The 19,471-nt window shown below is 42.4% G+C and overlaps 1 protein-coding gene across 3 annotated transcripts in view; it reads right to left on the reverse strand.

The window, feature by feature from the left end:
- Nucleotides 1-1,694, reverse strand: part of SLC27A2 (solute carrier family 27 member 2) — a 30,268-nt gene extending 28,574 nt beyond the window's left edge. For all 3 annotated transcript variants that reach the window (XM_061595209.1, XM_061595210.1, XM_061595208.1), the window contains exon 1: nt 1,130-1,694. In XM_061595209.1, coding sequence (XP_061451193.1) covers nt 1,130-1,607 — 478 coding nt within the window. In that variant the 5' untranslated portion in view covers nt 1,608-1,694. The remainder of the gene's footprint in view (nt 1-1,129) is intronic.
- Between the last annotated feature and the right edge of the window lie 17,777 nt (nt 1,695-19,471).

The following is a 19,471-nucleotide window of genomic DNA, read 5'->3' on the forward strand; positions in this document are numbered from 1 at the left end:
GCAAAAATCAGGTAAAACTGCACACAAAAAAGTACATACTGGGGTAAACGTATACTAAAATGTTGATGAATGTTCATGAGGACTTTTTAAAAAGGAAACATTGCAAACCGATGCAGAAAATGTGAGAACTTAAGTCTGGGAAAATAAGAAACAAGAAAAGTGAGAAACCGAGAGAAACGGCAAATGACAAATTTGTTCATCCCTAGTTGCCATAGAAGCATCCACCTGCAGTCTGCAATAGCCCACTGAGGCTTCTGAATCTGGAGTCCAGACAGGAGATCTGCAAAAACAAACCAGCTTAGGGCCTCATCAGTGTTGTTATAATTTTGTTTTTTTCCTTCACTTGGCATAAGATGCCCTAAAGCAAATAATGTATACCTGCTTATTCCCCACACAGTACTGTTTCTCTTTCCCAGGTCACAGAAATTGCAAGGGCAGGTAAGATTCTGCATTTCCAGAATCTATCATTTATTTGCAGAGAGGCTGACATTAGACCTTCAGTGTATCAAATGAACTTGTATGGCAACAATTTAAAAAAACCCAAAACAACTCAGGTACTTGTCTAATGCTTCATTTTCTACAGACAAACATACGTTTTTGAATCACTCTGTCCAGACTGTCTATGCCAAATGAACAGCAATAATACCTATTTTATATAGATATATCAGTGATACAAGCGTAGATACTTTTGCCATAGATAACAAGAAAATGTAGAACAAAATTCAATCAAGATATATCAAGTAAATATTTAACAGGGAAGAATTGGTGCCTTTTGTCTCCTCCTGCATTTTAAGTTACTAACAGGACCCATATAAAGTTAATGCTGCAAACAGTTTTAAATCAGTAACTGATAGCTTCCGACCATTTCAAAGCAATTTTCAAAAGAAAACAAAAGTTGTTGAAACTTGTTTGATGGAACCCAGAAATGTATTATGTTTGTTTGCCCATGAAGAGTACTGCATCTCATTATTCCCAGCGCGCTTTTTAATCCTCTCAACAACCCTGCGAAGTGGGCTCCACTGAGAGTCTGCGCCTGACCCGAGGTCCCCCACCACTGGATCCCATCCGGATCCTCCCTACTCTTAAGTCCTCCAGCCCCTCACCAGCCACGCCGGCTGGGGCGGCTCACCTGGATCGGCCAGGAGCACCTTGGCGCCGCTGCACTGGAAACAATGCACCAAGGACCTGGCCCTGATGTTGCAGTTGAGGCAGGCCAGGGCGCAGCCCAGCTTGGCGCACCCCAGCCACAGCCAGACGTAGGCGGGCTCGTTGCCCAGGAAGAGGGCCACGGCGTCGCCCTGCTCCAAGCCGGCGTGCTCCCGCAGCGCCCGCGCCACCTGGTTGCTGCGCCGCTCCACCTGCTCGTAGGTGTAGACCTCGTCCCCGAACAGCAGCAGCGGCTTCCGCGGCGCCTGCCGCGCCCGCCGACTGAAGACCTCCAGCAGGGTCCGCGGGGGGACGCGCGACGCGCCGCGACGCGCCAGCCGCGCCACGCGCACTAGCCGCACGAAGAAGCGCAAGTCCTGGAAGAGGTACGGGCAGGCGAGGTTCACCAGCAGCGGCAGGAGCAGCAGCCCCGCCAGCGCCGTGTACAGGCACGAGAACATGACCTCGCCTTCGTGCGGAGGGCGCCCGCGCGCCGGCCTTCGCTGCTCGCTCTCTGCCCAAGCACGCCAAGCGCAATGAGCCGCCTCTGCTGGCGACCGGCACAAAAGTAGCCGGCTGGGGCCAAGCCAGGGAGGGGCGTGGCCGGTTGCCAGCCGCTCGCAGTGCACGGAGTGGGACCAGGCAGCCCATTGCGTTATTTAGCGGTTTAGCGATTGGTCATTGTGTCGCTCTGGACGCCCTGGACGCACTCTGCTCACCAACATCTGAATGACTGAATCGCAGAACTGATCGACACATCAGGCGTGTGACGGGAGCAAATGTTTATGTTTATGTAGTGGTTTATGCCGCTTTTTACCCAACCACCACAGCTGAAAATATTGCTGACACTGTTTGTTAACTAGTCTGACTTCGACTTGCGATTTGATAACGAACGAATTACTTTGTTTTAGCGATTATGTGTTATTGTGCAAACAGGTAAGCTTTATTAAATAATAAAAATCTCAAAAATACGTTCGTATATTTTAAGGTTAAGGTGGCAAATCATCTGTTTGAATTTAGCGATGTAATTTTTCGAAGTTTTTCAAAAAAAAATTAAGGGGCCCAAAAATAAAACCTTGCACAGGGCACATGAAAAACTAGTTAGGGCACTGGGCTTGGTGAGGGGGAACTGATGAGTCACCAACAGATGCTCCGGCTCTCTCCCTCAGGGGTGCGCGTGCTGCTTTTGGCGCCTCTTTCTGGCCGGGCTTCGCCAGCCCCTCTTTGGCCCCCTTTTAGAGAATTTAGTGAGGACTCCTGTTCACAACAACCACGTTTTATAGGACTTGTAAACCAGAACTATCACTAGAAGCTAAAATGATGAAACTGAGGTTTTCATACTTTGGACACATCATGAGGAGACCTGATTCACTAGAAAAGACAATAATGCTGGGAAAAACAGAAGGGAGTAGAAAAAGAGGAAGGCCAAACAAGAGATGGATTGGTTCCATAAAGGAAGCCACAGACCTGAACTTACAAGATCTGAACAGGGTGGTTCATGACAGATGCTCTTGGAGGTCACTGATTCATCGGGTCGCCATAAGTCGTAGTCGACTTGGAGGCACATAACAACAACAACCTGACCCCTTACTGGGAGTACTGTGGGCAGTTTTGGTCACCTCACTTCCACAAGGACATTGGAGCATTAGAAAAGGGCAACTGAAATGATCAATCAGCTCATTTGAAATGTGGTGTTGGAGGAGAGCTTTGCGCGTACCATGGACTGCAAAAAAGACAAATAATTGGGTGTTAGAACAAATAAAACCAGAACTGTCACTATTATTATTATTACACTTGTATACCGCCCCATAGCCGAAACTCTCTGGGCGGTTTACAACATAAAAATCGATATGCATTCACTTACATTTTACTTACAATTGCTAGTAAAAAAAGAAAAGCAATAATTCACAATAATGAACATTTCCTCCATTGTCTTCTTTCTCTGAGACAACCCCAACAACTAGAAGCTAAAATGATGAAACTGAGGTTATCATACTTTGGACACATCATGAGAAGACATGATTCACTAGAAAAGACAATACGGTAGGGCCCCGCTTACACGGCGGGTTAGGGACCAGGCCCCCGCCGTAAAGTGGAAATCACCGTAAAGTGGAACCCATTGACTATAATGGGCTGCGTCGCACGAAAATGACGCGAAAATGTCGCAAAATGCCGTAAAATAGCAAAATCGGCTTTAAAACGGGGAATTTCCCCTAATTGAGAGCCGCTGCATCAGCGGAACACCGCAAAACGGAATGCCGGTAAGCGGGGCCCTACTGTAAAGTCCTTTGCCAGACCCATCTTCAGTGTGCTATTCACAAAGGAGGGTGCACTATCTTCCATTCTCCCACCTCCTGAAAAAAACTGCCTATGAAAATAGTGAATGCTGCTGAATGTGTTTTGAGATGCCGCATCTGTTCTATAGTAAGTACAACTAGATCCATTGCGAGATAAGTATAGAAGGATCAGTCCGTTTCAATTCTCTCAGTTTCTCATGTTGTGAATTTTTTTTAAAAAATCCCCATGAAAAGTCTCCACCGTTTTTGTGAGAATTTCTCCTACTAAACACATTTTTGTATGCAGTTTTGACTGATGTACACATTTTTGCCAGAATTTCACTTACTATAATGTATTTTGGTGTGTTATTTTCACAAATATATTCATATTTTATGTACACTTTCCACTGTTATATGCATTTTTGCAAACATTGCTTAGCTGGAAAACTGCATCACAAAATTAGGATAAGTGCAAATTTCATAGGATGGCTGTGTTTCAATTTTCATGTCATTTTGAAAAGTCTGAATTTGATAAATACAGCATTAAATGTGAACTGAATTAAATTTCTCCCCACTCCCTGCTGTGAGATTAACATTTTATTATTTTTAAAGAAAGCTATTTTGGTGAGGACTTCCAGAAGGGCTAACCATAACCATCTATTGAAGCAAAAACTACCACAACTACCATCAGGATTTTTATTAGTTATGCAGGCATTAAAGGCACAAGAGCTACCGTAGGAAAAAAGTTGGCAAGTCTCTTTAGAGCCAATGAAAAACCATGTAGGTTACATGCAGCCTAATCCTGTGGATGTTTCCTCATAAGTCTTACTTAGTTCAGTGGGATTTACACCTAAAAATCTATGAACAGGGTTACAGCCTAAAATCAGAGCAAAGCAATTCAGGGATTTGCACAAGTGCTAAAGGTGGTGTAGTGGTTAAGGTGCTGGACTACGACCTGGGAGACCAGGATTTGAATCCCCACACAGCCATGAAGCTCACTGGGTGACCTTGGGCCAGTCACTGCCTCTCAGCCTCAGAAGGAGGTAATGGTAAACCCCCTCTGAATACCACTTACCATGAAAACCCTATTCATAGGGTCACCATAAATCGGGATTGACTTGAAGGCAGTCCATCTCCATTTCCATTTAGGTGTGGTCTGCAGCTGATTTTCAGCAAAGGAATTCAAAAGGAATTTGAAGTCTATGGAATTCAGACTGTAATACAATAAAATACAATATAAAAATAAAAGAAGCAATAAAATACAATTAAAAACCATACAATGTCTAGCACAGCACATTATTGTTTTGGGGTTCACAGGGAAAAAGTTTAGGAGGCACTGTTTTAGTCCTGCAACAGAATAGCATACCATCATTGTAGCAGGAAATGTGCAAAGATGGATACATTTGTTACTCAGTTGGCCACTAGAGGGTATATATGCACCATGGTAGATCAGTTCTTCTTAGGCAATTCCCCAACAGCTCTACATGCTGAAATTGGCATAGTAAGTATTAAAACAACAAACCGCCCAAACAAAAACATCCTTCTTTTTGTTGCGTGTGCAACACACACTGTTTACTATTGCTTCCCAGAGCAAAACTTTTGAAAAAGAAATCAGGAAGCAGCCAAAGGAAATTATGGGGGGAAAAGGTTTGCTGTTTTAATTATTGCTTTGATTATGGTTGTGAACTGCCTCGAGGCTTTTGTTTTTAGAATGGAAAGGTAGAATATGATTTTATTTTATTGAATTAAAAGTGTATATTTGGATAAAATATGGAACAATATCAATCCAAACTTGGATTAGAGGGCATTTTATCAACACCGATACTGTGCGCATAAAATGTGTACATTTGTAAAAACAAAATCATTTAAAAGCGTCATAGGTATAATTGAAAAGGAAATAAAATCTTCCCAAGCTGCTGCTGGACTTCTTACCACTTAGGGTCATGGAGTGAATAACGGTGTTCCCTGCCACTTATTACTTTAAGCTTGTGCTTGGATATTCTCTGACCTCCACTAACTTGCCTTACTTTTTCCTGTTCCAAAATTGGCTTGGTTGGGGGTGGGTGAGTCCTTGTCATATTGTATGTCCTGGAGACCACACAAGGCTAACACGTTATTTTTAACGTCCAGTTTGGAGTTGGATTTCAGGTGATTTATAGCCATGTAGGGTTCTGCCTAGAAGAATGTGGCTTAGAATACAATTTATCTGTGGCAGAAACTCTAGAGGCTGTTATAGTTATGATCTCCCCCCCCCAAGACCCTCATGATAGTATTTCTCTACTATCATGTGAAACATACATGCCTACCACATGACATGAACTTGGACTGGATTCCTGGCCTGGGGCCTATCTTCTCACTTCTTGGAGGAGATTGCTATAGAGAGGCGGCTGTGTTCAGGCAAGGTCCAAGCATGATTCTTATTGGCTAGTGTACCAGCGGTGTTGACAGGCTGCAAAAGAGAGCTTCGGTGCCTTATTTCACCTAGAGCTGTGATCCATGAGCTTCATTCAGGTGGTCTGCGGTGTGTCTGTGCATTTGTGCTTGAAGACAGGAGATAGCACATTCATCGTATTAAATATTCATATCGATTTTTAATTGTATTTTTATGGCTTTTATTTCTTATATTGTATTTTAATGTATTACAAATTGAATTCTATGGAATTCAAATTGTAGTATCATCATATGCAATGTGCAAGAAACAAGAGAAGCCATAAAAATGCAATTAAAAATCATACAGCGTCTAGCATAGAGCATTACAATTGCTACAACAGGCAGAAAAATCATTAAGTTCCGTTAATGGAAGTTCCAACTTCCATTAACCCCAGTCTGCTTAGTCAATGGCCAAGGATAATGGGAGTTATACTTCTGGGGACCCAAGGTTGAAGAACAGTGCATTAGGGCAGGGGTAGCCAATGTCGTGTCCTCCAGATGTTGTTGGACACTACAACTCCCATAATCATTTACTATTGACCATGCTGGCTGGGACTGCTAGGAACTGTAGTCCAATGTCACGTGGAGGGTACTAGATTGGCCGCTCTTGCACCAGATGTGTGTGTGTGTGTGTGCAATGTGGGTGAGCAAAGTTTCCCCATCATAGCTATTCCTTTTGAAGAAGGGGATCTGTTGTGTGGGGACTACCTATTGCGCAATTAGTGTTGAATCTGGCTAACAATAAGGCCAGCTTTAGCAATAAATAATAAAGCAATTGGTTTTGTGGTCATCTGGAGGTGCCCAAAGGCTAACTGCAGTGGAGGCTGATTCATTAAGGCAAATGGGGCACTGCCCACCAACCTCAGTCTCCCTTCAGCCACACCCCACTTGCCTGCCTTCTTACTTACAACCTGTCTAAGGAGTGGCACTGCCTATCTGCTTCCTCTGCCTTTAGTGTCAGTGTTGCCCATTTTGAACTCAGCAAGGAGGAGGGTGGGGACAAAACTAAAATTAGGTGAGTCTGCCTGTCATTGGCTCTGAGTCTGCCTACAGTTGGCCTCCCTGTCTTCTGCCATACCAGTCTCAGTGGGCACCAGCCACTACTGTCCAACTGGATTTTTTTGGTTACATTATATTTAATATCTGTCCTTTAAGGCAATTACATGTAAGCTCTGCTCTGATGGTTTATCTCCACAGCAATTACTAATCTCAGGGGCTAGTAAAGCAAGAGTTCTAATTAAACAGCGCCTCTCTGACATTGAACAACGAAGCAATTTGGCTGCTATAAGAAAATTCTGCCCATGGTATAACAGCTTCCCGCTTAGTTATCTTAATTCACCGGCACCCTATTTACAAAATCTAACAATGCTTAAATATAGAAGAGGTTTTACTAGAGCAAGATTGAAGATACTACTGTCAGCTGTACTAGAAGGGCTTTTTAAAAGAATCCCACTGCAAAATCGTGTATGCCCATGTGGAGATGGTAGTGTTGAAACAGTAGCCCATGCGTTGCTATTCTGCTCTTTCTGTAGAGATTTGAGAAGTGAGCTGATTGCCCCACAGCTGTCATCTTTCCCAGGGCATTCAGCTAACTCCTTTGTGGTTTTTCTTCTTGCAGACCAAGAGCAGGAGGTGGCAGAAATGCCTGCAACATTTTTAGCAGGTGCCATTAGAGCAAGATCTATAATGGGGCCTTGAGTGTTAATCTGATACAGGTTTTTTTTAGTTGATAGTTTTACTTGTCCATTTATCTTACGATGATGGATTTTGGATATATCAATTTTATCAGTCGGTATCCTACACGAATGCTAGAATTTTGGTAGGATAATTTGATTAAGCTGTATATCTGCTTTTTATTGTTTTTATATATTCCAGTTGTAGTGGCTTGTGGCTAATGCAAATAAAGGATTCGATTTTATTTGATTTTTGGTTACATTATATTTAATATTTACATTATATTTAATATCTGTCCTTTACGGCAATACATGTAACTCTGAGCAACCTACTTAGCATGCTCATGCACTGAATCTGCTAGAAGTGTCTGCCTTTTAGTGCCTGGTTCTTACGCAACTCCAAAAGAGGACATGCTTCACCAAAAAAAAGAGAAGGAAAAAAACCTCATTCAGAGTTCCATAAAATTTGCATATGGTAATTTATATGCATGTATGCAAATGTAGAAATAATTATAGTAAATAGAAATTTAAGCAGAAATAAAGTATATCTCACCACCAAAGTGGGGAAAACTGTGACTAAATGACCTGTATGCCTGCTCAGTCTACTGTCCATGTAATAACTGCTGATGGGCAACTTCTAGGCCCCTTCTTTATGATGCTTCATCTGTAAAATGGACATGGACTGGGCAGTCCTTGAAATGGAGGACATCCTCAGATAGAGGACTGCCCTCTGAAAAATAGGACACATGGCCACCCTATTCTCTGTTTGGTTTATTTTTATGTACACTGCTTAGAAATGCTAATGATTAAGTGGTATATAAATTCCTTAAATAATAAATTCATGCATTTAATCTGTACTACGAACCTTTTTTATGTGATGAAGTGGAACATAATCCACTTTCCACCATGTACATAAATCCCAAGGCACATGGATGCAAAGGCTCCAAAGATTCTTCTTTAATTTTTTAGGGCATATGACACATTCCCATGAAATCCTATCTGCACACGTGATGTTGCTGTTAGCAACCTCTTTGTAATTCTCAACTCTAAGAATATTCTGGATTTATACCACAATGAAGAGGGGAAAAACTGTCCCACTTTAACTAATTTTTTTAAATACTATTTTGAATATCCAGCAAAACAGAAACATAAAGTTGCCTGCAACTGGCAGGTTCAGCATCTTACCTGCAAGAACAGGCACATAAGAATGTATGGAATTACAAGTGTCTCCAGAATAGGGATAAGCAAGAAATTCAATTCAGTTCTCATTTCAAGCCGAATCTATCAAATCTGCACTTTCTGAAACAATATGAGAACCAAAACACAGCCATCCTTTGAAATTCACACTTATTCCAATTTGCAGTGCAATTCTCCAGCTAAACAATGCTGACAGAGATGCATGTGTTAGGGGAAAGTGTGCATAAAAATGAATATATGAGTGAATATATACAAAAATGCATTATATGATGAGAAATTGCTTGCAAAAATGTGTACATTAGTCAAAACTGCCCACAAAAATGTGTTTATTAGGAGAAAAATTGCTGCAGAAATGTGGAGAACAATTTAAGACTGGAAAACTGAAATGGACAGATCTTTCCATCCCTCCTCCAGAGCCGTTCTGCTTAGCGTTTGCAACTTGAGCATGCAGTTCTTACAACACAGGCCTCTGTAAACCATAGCGGGCTGGCTTCTCTTCCTCCCATGATGTTAGTAGTAAGCTTTCAAGGGAATGTTAGCATGAATGAAATATATTCCACAGAATGGCTTCCTGAACTGCCTGTGCTTTTCAGTACTCAGCACAGTACTGCCTTTAAAAATAGCAGAGTGTAAGATGTCACGTATTAGAATCATTGACAGTATGGGCCAAAGCATATTTACACAGAAGGAAGCATGTCCCATTTAGGGACAGGGCCATAGCTCAGTAATTGAGCATGTGCTTCACATGAAGGTTCAATCTCTGGTGGGGCTGCTGAGAAAGACTCTTATCTAAGTCATTTTAGTCTGGGGTAGCCAACATGGTGCCCTCCAGATATTGCTGGACTTCAACTCCAGTCAGCCTCAATCAGTATGGCCAATGGTCAGGGATGATGGGAGTTGTAGCCCAACAACATGTGAAGGGCACAAAGTTGGCTACCCCTGCTGTATATTAGCAAAGTTAGTTGAATAATGCAGTTGGAATCCAGAGAGAAAAGTCCTAATAACACTTTACTGAGCAAACTGAACAAAAACAGTTTATAATTTGAGGAGAAAGGAACAGAGAGGATTTGTCTTTCTTAGTTCAGGCCTTGTACATAGCAGGGAGACATACAACCAAACATACAGAGGCAAACTCCCTCAGAACTACACAGCCAATCAGAGCACCTGCTTCATCAGCCAATATCATTACACTGTGCTTGGTTGCTAAGCAACACCTCCACCTGACCCCTTCTTGGCTCAATATAAAAAAGCTACTTATTTTTCTAAATGTTCTCATTATCTAATGTAGGGTTGGGGAATCTGTGGTCCTCCAGATGTTGAAGTCCCATCAACATCTGAGAAAGCCACCGATTTCCATTTCTGAAGTATGCTGAATATTTTTTCCTCCTTTCAGTTTTATGATATAGTGAGGGCCAATGTTATTCAGTGATGCCAATTTTTTAATTAATTGATGAAGACAGAGGAACTCATCACCTACAAATTCTTTATTTGGTTAACAGCTCTTTTCCAGTGCTTGAAATGCAGGAATCCAGAAGGGGCCCGGCCCCCTTATCTTTAGTGAGGTCCCCCTTAGCTACTGTTTTTAAGAAGGCTATATGGGGCAGAACATTTGGCTAAAACTGGGAAAAAGCAGGTGTGCTGCTTGTGAATTTCATTAAGGTTCTCCAACCAACCACTTCTTTATATTGGTTGCCAGTTCATTTCTGGGCTTAATTGAAGGTGCTCATGCTAGTGTTTAAAGTTCTCAACGACTTAGATCCCAAATAACTGAAAGACCACCTCCTTCCCTATGGATCCTCTTGGGTTTTGAAATCAGAAGAGAGGGCCCTTTTGGTAGTTCCACCACCCTCAGAAGGTGGTGGCGGCCCAGGAGAGGGCATTCTCTGTGATGGCTCCTAAGTTGTGGAACTCCTTCCTCACTGATGTGTGTCTGGCAACTCACTGTACTGTTTTAGATGAATGCTGAAGATGCATCTCTACCCTGGCCTTTGACACCTGAGACGTATATTTTTAGGACCCACCCTATTTCATGATTTTAGGTTGTTTTGAAGTTTTTTTTAATGCTGTGTTTTAAAATTGTTGTAACTTGCCCTGGGACCCCTGGGTGAAGGGCAGCTAATAATAATAACAACAAGAACAACAACAATAATAGTTGTTTAAAAATGATATTCTAAAAAAGGAATCTTCTTCTGCGTATTGAAACGTAGCTCAGATTAAATAACTAATGAAAGTCAGTGGCCACAATGATCAATGGAGTGGAGGAAATTGGACTTCAAGCTTTGTTGCTGCTCAACAATTTCAGGGAAGGTAGAAGTTTGGTTTATCCCACAGGTCAGGTGTGTGGCACTGGCTGCAAGCATCACAGTGCTCTGTATGCTCAGCGAACCTAGGCCATTAAGTGAATGTTTGCCTAGATAGTTAAGTGAATAAAGTGTGTAACCTCAGGCAGAGCTTGGAAAAGTTACTTTTTTGAACTACAACTCCCATCAGCCCAGTCCAGTAGCCATGCTGGCTGGGGCTGATGGGAGTTGTAGTTCAAAAAAAGTAACTTTTCCAAGCTCTGCGGAGTCAACCTATTATTTTGTTGCAGATTTCCATTTTTTTTCCTGTCATGAATCTGCTTCCCGTCAATTTCATTGGATGACCTCAATATGTAGCATTAGGAGAGAAACAGTTCTATTCCCTTTCTCCAAAAATGTTTAACATGTCCCCTCTTGGTTGTCTTTTTCTTAACTAAAAAGAAGAAGAAGCTCCTAACACTTCAGCCCAGGGGCAGCAAATGTAGTGCCCTCCAGACATATTTATTTATTTATTATTGCAGAGGGGGACCTGCACACAGGGCTACGCCCAGAAGCATGTTTACAATCTGAGTCCATGGTGCCAGTGGCCCTCTGACCCAAGGATGCCACACTGTCATCCTCTAACTCAGAGGACTCCACCACAGAAGGCCCAGTGCATCCAGAGTCTCTCCCACACCAGGAAAATAAAAGACTGCTGGAGTGAGCTGGGCCCCTGTAACCAAAGATAAATCTTCCAGGAAAGGCAAAGTTTTCAATTGAAACTGAACTGCTCCTCCTTTAGAAGGCTCAGTCTAAGGCTGACTGTTACTGAAGCAACATCAGAGGGCTGCTGTTTCATAGCACTGTGCACGGCTTTGCCTTGGAAGAGGTCAACCCTTGCATCATAACAGCAGTCGTCCAAATATCATTGCATCATAGCAGTGGTGGCTGGTGCCCATTGGGACTGATAGGGCAGAAGGCAGGAAAGCCAACAGTAGGTGGAACCAGAGTGAATGACAGGCAGAGCCAACTGAATCTAATTCTGTCTCCCATCCTCCTCCCTGTTGAGTTATACAAGAGGCAACAGCGAGACTGAGGAGGAAGATGACAGGCTGAGGGTGGCTGGGCACTGCCCCATTTGCCCTCATGCATCAGTCTCCACTGCACCGTGGACACCTATAATGGCACACCAATACTTTTAAATCCCTTTTCCTAATGGGGAATTTGGGTTTAAGGGCTCATTGAATAGAATAAGCAAGAGGGCTCCTAAATACAGCAGAGCAGGCCTGACTTGAAGTAGTTCCATTCCTCCCTGGGTTATAGGACAAACAGTATATCCATACCTGGGCTGGCGCCAGAGGGCAGCTAGGTCAGGCCCTGGCTGAGGGCCCCTGAAGGCCCCTCCTTAGGGTGGGAGAGTAGTGCTCCCATTCTGTGATCTGTGGCATCATCAACTCCCGACCCTGCTGCAGATCGCAGAGAGGGAGCTGCCAGCCCCCGCCTACAAACTGCATGGGCCCGCGATGCCTGTCTGCAGCTCCACCTACTTTTTCTGTTGTCGCGAATGCTTGTGTGCACTACACACACATACCTGCCATCAGCTAAGATGGCGACTGAGGCTTCTCTAAGGGGCTGACGCCCTTGCCGCCATCTTAGCTGATGGCATTCATGTTGAGGCAATGAGAGAGGTAGGTGTGGCATGTGGGCAAGCACTGTGGGCTTGGGGCAGGCTGGTGCCCAAGGATCCAGTCATGCCTGGTGCTGGCCCTGATCCATAAATTTATGACACATTTTAATCACATGGCTTCCACCACAAGAATCCTGGGAGCTGTAGTTTAAGGGTGCTGGGAATTGTAGTTCTGAGAAGTAAAGTACAGTTCCCAGGGTTCTTGGGGGGGAAGGCATGTGCTTTAAATGTGTGCTAAATGTGCTGTAAATGTATGGTGTGGATGTGACCTGAGCTGCACATGCATCCTTAGAACAGACAGGACAGCAGGTGAAAAGGACTGTCACTTTCTGACTCTTAGTGCTTGAATTATTGGAGGGGGGAGCTTAATTAAATCCATTAACTCCACCCAAGCCCCTCTGAATTTAGCCAAACCATGTCCCCTATAGCATAAAAAGTAGCTAAGGGGATCATCACAACGGAGGTGGCGGCGGGTCAAGCCTCTGCTGCTCCCTTGTAATTTAGGCACTAGATATCCCTGTGTTTGGAGAGATAGCCTTAATAAACAAAGCGATACAGATCTGAATATCAGGCTGCTCTCCTCAGACAGGCACATAGCACAGAGAGATAGAGGAGAGAGATCTGTGCAGGGGAGTCAGTGGGGTGGGGGCTTCAAAAAAGATGGGGCCAAATGATGCCCCCTGTAGTCTTCCAAAACAGTAGTGATACCTAAGTGACAGCTGGTGGCTCCATTTCAGTGTGGCAGTGGAATCTGCTCCGGGTTTTAGTCTGAACTTTCACAACGCTGTCCACGGTGCTCAGCATTTCATAGCTGTGGGTGGGTGGGATCTTGTGCCACCTGTAATTAATTTGAGCACTTGTGCTGACTACCTAGCAGATGATCTGTTTGAAAAACTGGTGTTAATTTGGCTACTTTCCAATCTTCTGGTGAGGAGACTGGTGTTAGTGGCAAGTTTATCAGACCGTATCTCCCTGTATGAGCCTGCCCGGGCCCTGAGATCCTCAGGAGAGGTCCTTCTCTCAATACCCACATCTTCTCAAGTACGACTAGTGGGGACGCATGAGAGGGCCTTATCGGTGGCTGCCCCTAGGCTTTGGAATTCCCTTCCTGGGGAGGTAAAAATGCCCCCCTCTTTGCAGTCCTTCTGCCGACAAGCAAAGACCTTCCTATTCCAACAAGCCTTTGGAATTGAAGGCTAAGGATAGGGCATGAAGGGTGCTGCATTGCTAATGTCTATTATATCATTTTTAAACTAGTTTGAACTTTTTTAGCTATATGTGTGTATGGTTTTAATATTGGAAATAGTTTAATCTTATTTTAATGTAGACTTTGTATGTTTTTAATTATATGTATTTTTAATCTGGAAGCCGCCATGAGTTCCAGTTTTGGAAAAATGGGGGGTTTAAATAAAGATAATAATAATAATAATAATAATAATAATAATAATAATAATAATAATAATAATAATAAGTTGCAGACACTAAGCAAGCAGGAATGTCCAATTCAGCTAGCAACAAATATTAATGTAAGGCTGTCCCCAAGTGAACTGAGGCTGAGAGATAGAAGCTGGCTGAAGGCCACCTAGACAGTTAATGGCCAAACTTATGCCTTGGAAAGCGGATTTGTATCATTGGAAGTGAGAATTCAGTACTTGGCATGGGGATTTTTTACAGTTTCTATAGCAGCTGCAAAAAGAAAAGAAAAAAGAAACCCAACAGGGGTTCTTTTGCTTGAGAATAAATTGCAGCTGGCCAAATAAAGATCTATTTATTATTACATTTATATCCCATTTTCCTTCATATGCAGTTTTGACTAATATATATATTTGTGCAAGCAATTTCCCTGAAAATAATGCATTTCGTTATTTTAGCTAATGTATACATTTTTATGCACTTTGGCTGGAGAACTGTGTGCATTTCAAAGGATGATTTTGTTTAGTTCATGTATTGGTTTGAAATGAATGAATTAGGTAGTTTCTCATTAAAATGCAAACAAAATCAAATTTCTCCCTCATTCCTATCTGCATATTCAGGACAGATAACTAAAGTACAGAAGTGCTTGAATTTAAATGTGTTCTTCAGCACTGTGACTCTCCCGACACTGCAAACCTATTTGCCCCTTGCCATGACTTGCAAAACCAGGATAAATGATGCAAAATATGCTTAAAATTTTAAAATCAATCAACAAAATAAAATATAAAATATAGTGACAAATAAGCAAGTCCACGCTTAATATGATTTGTTGTAAACCGCCCAGAGAGCTTCGGCTATGGGCCGGTATATAAATGTAATAAATAAATAAATAAATATGATTTGCAGAGTTCAGCTCTTCTTGGTACATATATGCCCAGCCCCTGGACTTATGCAGAGTCAGAAAAACTGTATCAGTCAAGTTGCTAAGAGATGATCCAAAGTTTCAAAAACAGCTGATATGTTCATGTGGCGTAAGGGGGGACCTTTGGAGTTAACCTCAAGCCAATAATTAATTACCTGTTAGGGCTATCTGAGTTGAATGACTTAGAATTTTTAGGAAGCTTAACGCTTCATATCTTTTTTTTTTTAGATTTTTTTTCAACTGATGCCAGGTTAAATCAGCAACTGGAGGTTTCTCCTAAGTGAATTCCATTCATACAGTTCTAACAGACATGTGAGTGAACAGTTGAATTGGGGCCATAATATTCCACTGAAAAAGACTAATTTAGACTTGAGATAAATCATTTCTGTACAGATGTACAGGACATAAAGACCACACGTGCTTTTTCATCCATGAGGCTTTATAGTGACTCTTTATTGAACTGGGTTCATAACATAAACACGAACCCCACATTGGACAGAATGGTAATCTGCTTTGCAAATGTTTATTAGATTTATAAATATGCCGCCAGGCCTAAAACAAAAGGTTGGGGATCCCTAGCATAAGCTTTCATGGATTGGAGTCCACTTTATCGCTTGTGTGAAGTATTATCCTAAGATGACAGGTGTAACGTTGGCAGATGTACACACAGGGGTGTAGTCTCCCAAAAGTTCATTGACTCCTCGATGAACTTATGAAGTTGTCGCCTATCATCAACCCAAGTTCTTAGGAATGTAAATGAAATAAAGACAAAAAATACCAATATATAATCAGCCTTTGTTCATAATCAATCACCATTTCTAGGAACCATAAAATGTAAAAAAAAAAAGGAGCAAAACAATAGAGCAGCATGGTCTGAAAATACTGCTGTATTGTGGAATCATCTTATTAAATACAGAGGTTCTTCAGTGGCAAGGGAAGTGCACTCTGTACATGCCCATGTCCTTTATTTCTAAGGTTCACAGTTTTTTGCACTGTGCCTTATAAACGTCTTTTCCGCCCCTATGTCCTTTTCAACCCCTTTTTGACCCCTAGCTCTTTATTCACCCTCTGCACGTCCCATCAACTCCAGAGGGTCAATATCGACTACTAGTTTCTTAAAAAATCAGTAGTGAGATCAGAGGGAAATTAAATGCAAGAAATGCAAACTGTGATTGCATTAAAGCTTAAATGTATGTAAAACAATTACAAGCAACTATTCACAAAGGAGTACTGCTTTCTACTGTACTTACTGCTGCTCCATCCCACCCTTATTAAATCAAATGTTAAAGTTCACTTCTTGTATAAAGATGCACAGTAAATATTCATGGTTCATGGCAGGTCAAGGGAAAAGATATTTCATGGGGGGAAGTGTTTAATCTTTTGGAATTATCTGATCTGGAAAAGACTATCAGGAGGCCCTAGATCATCACTTGGTTTATTCAAGGATAGCTCCAGGTTAGGGATCTGTCAAGTTCAGTTTCTGTTCATTTCTCAGTTTTCCAATTTAAAGTTCAGTTCTCCAGTTTTTAACACAGGTTTGCAGGGGGGGGGGAATTCATCAGTATTTTTCTGTGAATCTCTCCTACTATACACATTTTTCTATGCAATTCTGCCTAAGAGACACATTTTGCAAAACAATTCGCCCCAGTATAATGCATTCTAAATGTTATTTTTCAGTAATATATGCATTTCTATTAGGTTTGTGCACCAGATTCGGCTGAGTCCTGAACTGAATTGGGCCAGTTTGGAAGTATCCAAGTGTAATTCAGGTTGAGACAATGGCTCAGAGCAATCCAGGGCTGTGAGGGGCAAGGCGTCACGCAGGAAGGAGAGTAAGGCATTGGGTGGGAAAACCGTGAAAAAGACGAGATCTACCTGACTGTCAGCTGCATCCTCCCAGGAGTAGGAGACCAACACCACAATGACTCCCCTTCCTGTCTGACACCCCGCCCTTGAAGCAGCATCCCATGAAATCAATACCTCTGCTCAATAGCTGTTGCACAGAGGCATCAATCCTGTGGGATGCAGAGTGCCATTATTGCCAGCAGCATCCTATCAGATTGGGCACAATTCTCATTACCTTTGTGGGTCATCTCCACCTTATCACAACTATGTGGGCCCCTTTTGTAGTAGGTTGTTGTTGCTGTTATTTCATTTCATTTATGAATCACTTTCCATGAGGCCTCCCAAAGCAATTTACAATATTATAAGAACATATACAAAACAATAACGTATATAGAAAACAGTTAAAACAGTTGCATATATAAAAACAACAATTTAAAGCAACAGATAGTGCTGGAAGATGAGATCCCCAGGTCAGATGGAACTCATCAAGCTACTGGGGACGAACTAATGATGCAACTGGGTCAAAGCCAAAAGGAAGCCCAGAGGCTGATGCGCACAGATGCAAAAGGAGAGTCCGGAGCTGTATGACGTACACAATAGGAACATGGAACATGGGAAGCATGAACCAGGGAAAGTTAGAAATTGTCAAGCAAGAAATGGAACACATCAACATAATAATTGGTGTGAAGGAATTAAAATGGACGGAAATGGGACATTTTCAGTCAGGCAACTACAAAATATGTTATGCAGGAAATGGGAAATTAAGAAGAAATAGGGTTGCTTTAATAGTGAGAAGTGATGTAGCAAAAGCAATTAGGAGCTACAACGCAAGGTCTGAGCGAGTGATATCAATGAGATTAAATGGGAAACCTATTAACATAACTATCATCCAAGTCTATGCTCCAGCGGCAAACACAGAAGAAGAAGAATTGGAGAGATTTTATGCAGAAGTACAGGAAGAAATTGATCACACACCAAAACAAGATGTTCTGATAATCATGGGGGACTGGAATGCAAAAGTAGGGAACAGACAAGAACTAGAAATTGTGGGAAAATGGGGTTTAGGAGTTAGAAATGAAGCAGGAGAAAGACTTATTGAATTTTGTGAAGCCAATACTTTGTTTCTTGCAAACACATTTTTTGAGCAACCAAAAAGATGACTGTACATGTGGACATCACCAAATGGTCACTATAGGAATCAAATTGATTATATGATTGATAGCAGAAGATGGAGAAGTTCCATACTTTCTGTGAAAAGAAGACCTGGAGCAGACTGCGGTACAGATCATGAACTGGTTGTATCAAAAATCAGAGTAAGGCTAAAGAAGAACAACAATGCAATGTGTGAGGGCTAGCTAGCTGTGATTGCTCAGTGGAAAGGGATACAGGCACCTTTTACATGCTTAGAGGTACTTTTCTTTTTTGTATTACTTCAGAACTTGTTTCTTTTGCAAGATATAGTCCTAGGTGGGAGGAGAGACTGGTGCTGAGTGGGTGTGGCTCTGAGGAAAAGAGGTGGGGCTATGGGACCATGGCCACATCCATACCATCCATTTAAAGCACAGTTATACCACTTTGTTGTGGCTTCCTCCAAAGAATCTTGGGAACTGCAGTTTGCTCCTCACAGAGCTACAGTTCCCAGCACCCTTAACAAACTACTGGGGGAAGCCATGCACTTTAAAAGTATGCTGTGAATGTGACCCAAGAGTACCATGATGTAAAATGCTTCCCCCCCCCTGCTTGCACCATCACATATGATTCTATTAGATTTGCACGGGTGTAAGTCCCAAACTGAGCTCTGTGGCTGTGACTTTCTCCTCAGTAGGAGTGGGTAGCTCACTGTTAATGGGAAACTTCCTCTTGTACCTCAGGTGGTACAAGAATAGATTCTAACACTCCTGGCTGCAGAAACCACATTTTTCAATGCTTCCCTAAGTAAGTTTAATAAACAAATCCCCACAAGTAGAAAACTAGCACAGCAGGGAGATGGCCAGGCAAAAACTCTCCTCCCTGCAATGCTAGTTTTCCACCTTCATTGCTTGCTTATTAACAGGCAATTTATGAATGTCTATGCAGAAGTTACGTTTCACTGAGGCTAATGGGATTTATTCCCAGCTAAACAGATACAGGCTAGCAGCCTTATTAGTCCAGTAAAGTGTTGAAACATTAAAAAGAATTGCACCCTCCACGCTGAGCCAGACGTGGTGCAGTCCATTCTGTTCACACAGAGGGCCTCTGTCACTTCACTTTGCCACGTTATAGCGGGGCCAGCTACGGAGAGCAGTAGAGTGCATCCAGTGTTAGCCCTACTTGGAGTAAACCCATTGAAATTAATGAACCTAAATTAGCCACGTCCATCCATTTCAGCGGGTCTACTCTATATAGGACAAACACGGAATACAACCCAATGTTTACTCGGAGTAGACCCACGGAAACCAACTTAGGTCTATTCATTTCAGTGGGTCTACTCTGAGTAGGCCTAAGTTGGAGAGCACCCAGTGGGTTTCCCCCCCCCCACGTAGCAGCTTCCGTGGAAAGGTGGTGGTGGATAGGGTCCCTTCCTCATTCATCCCTGCCAGAGAGCCCCCCTCCCCCGACTATAA

The sequence above is a fragment of the Rhineura floridana genome, chromosome 14, assembly GCF_030035675.1.
Source record: "Rhineura floridana isolate rRhiFlo1 chromosome 14, rRhiFlo1.hap2, whole genome shotgun sequence".
NCBI lineage: Eukaryota > Metazoa > Chordata > Lepidosauria > Squamata > Rhineuridae > Rhineura > Rhineura floridana.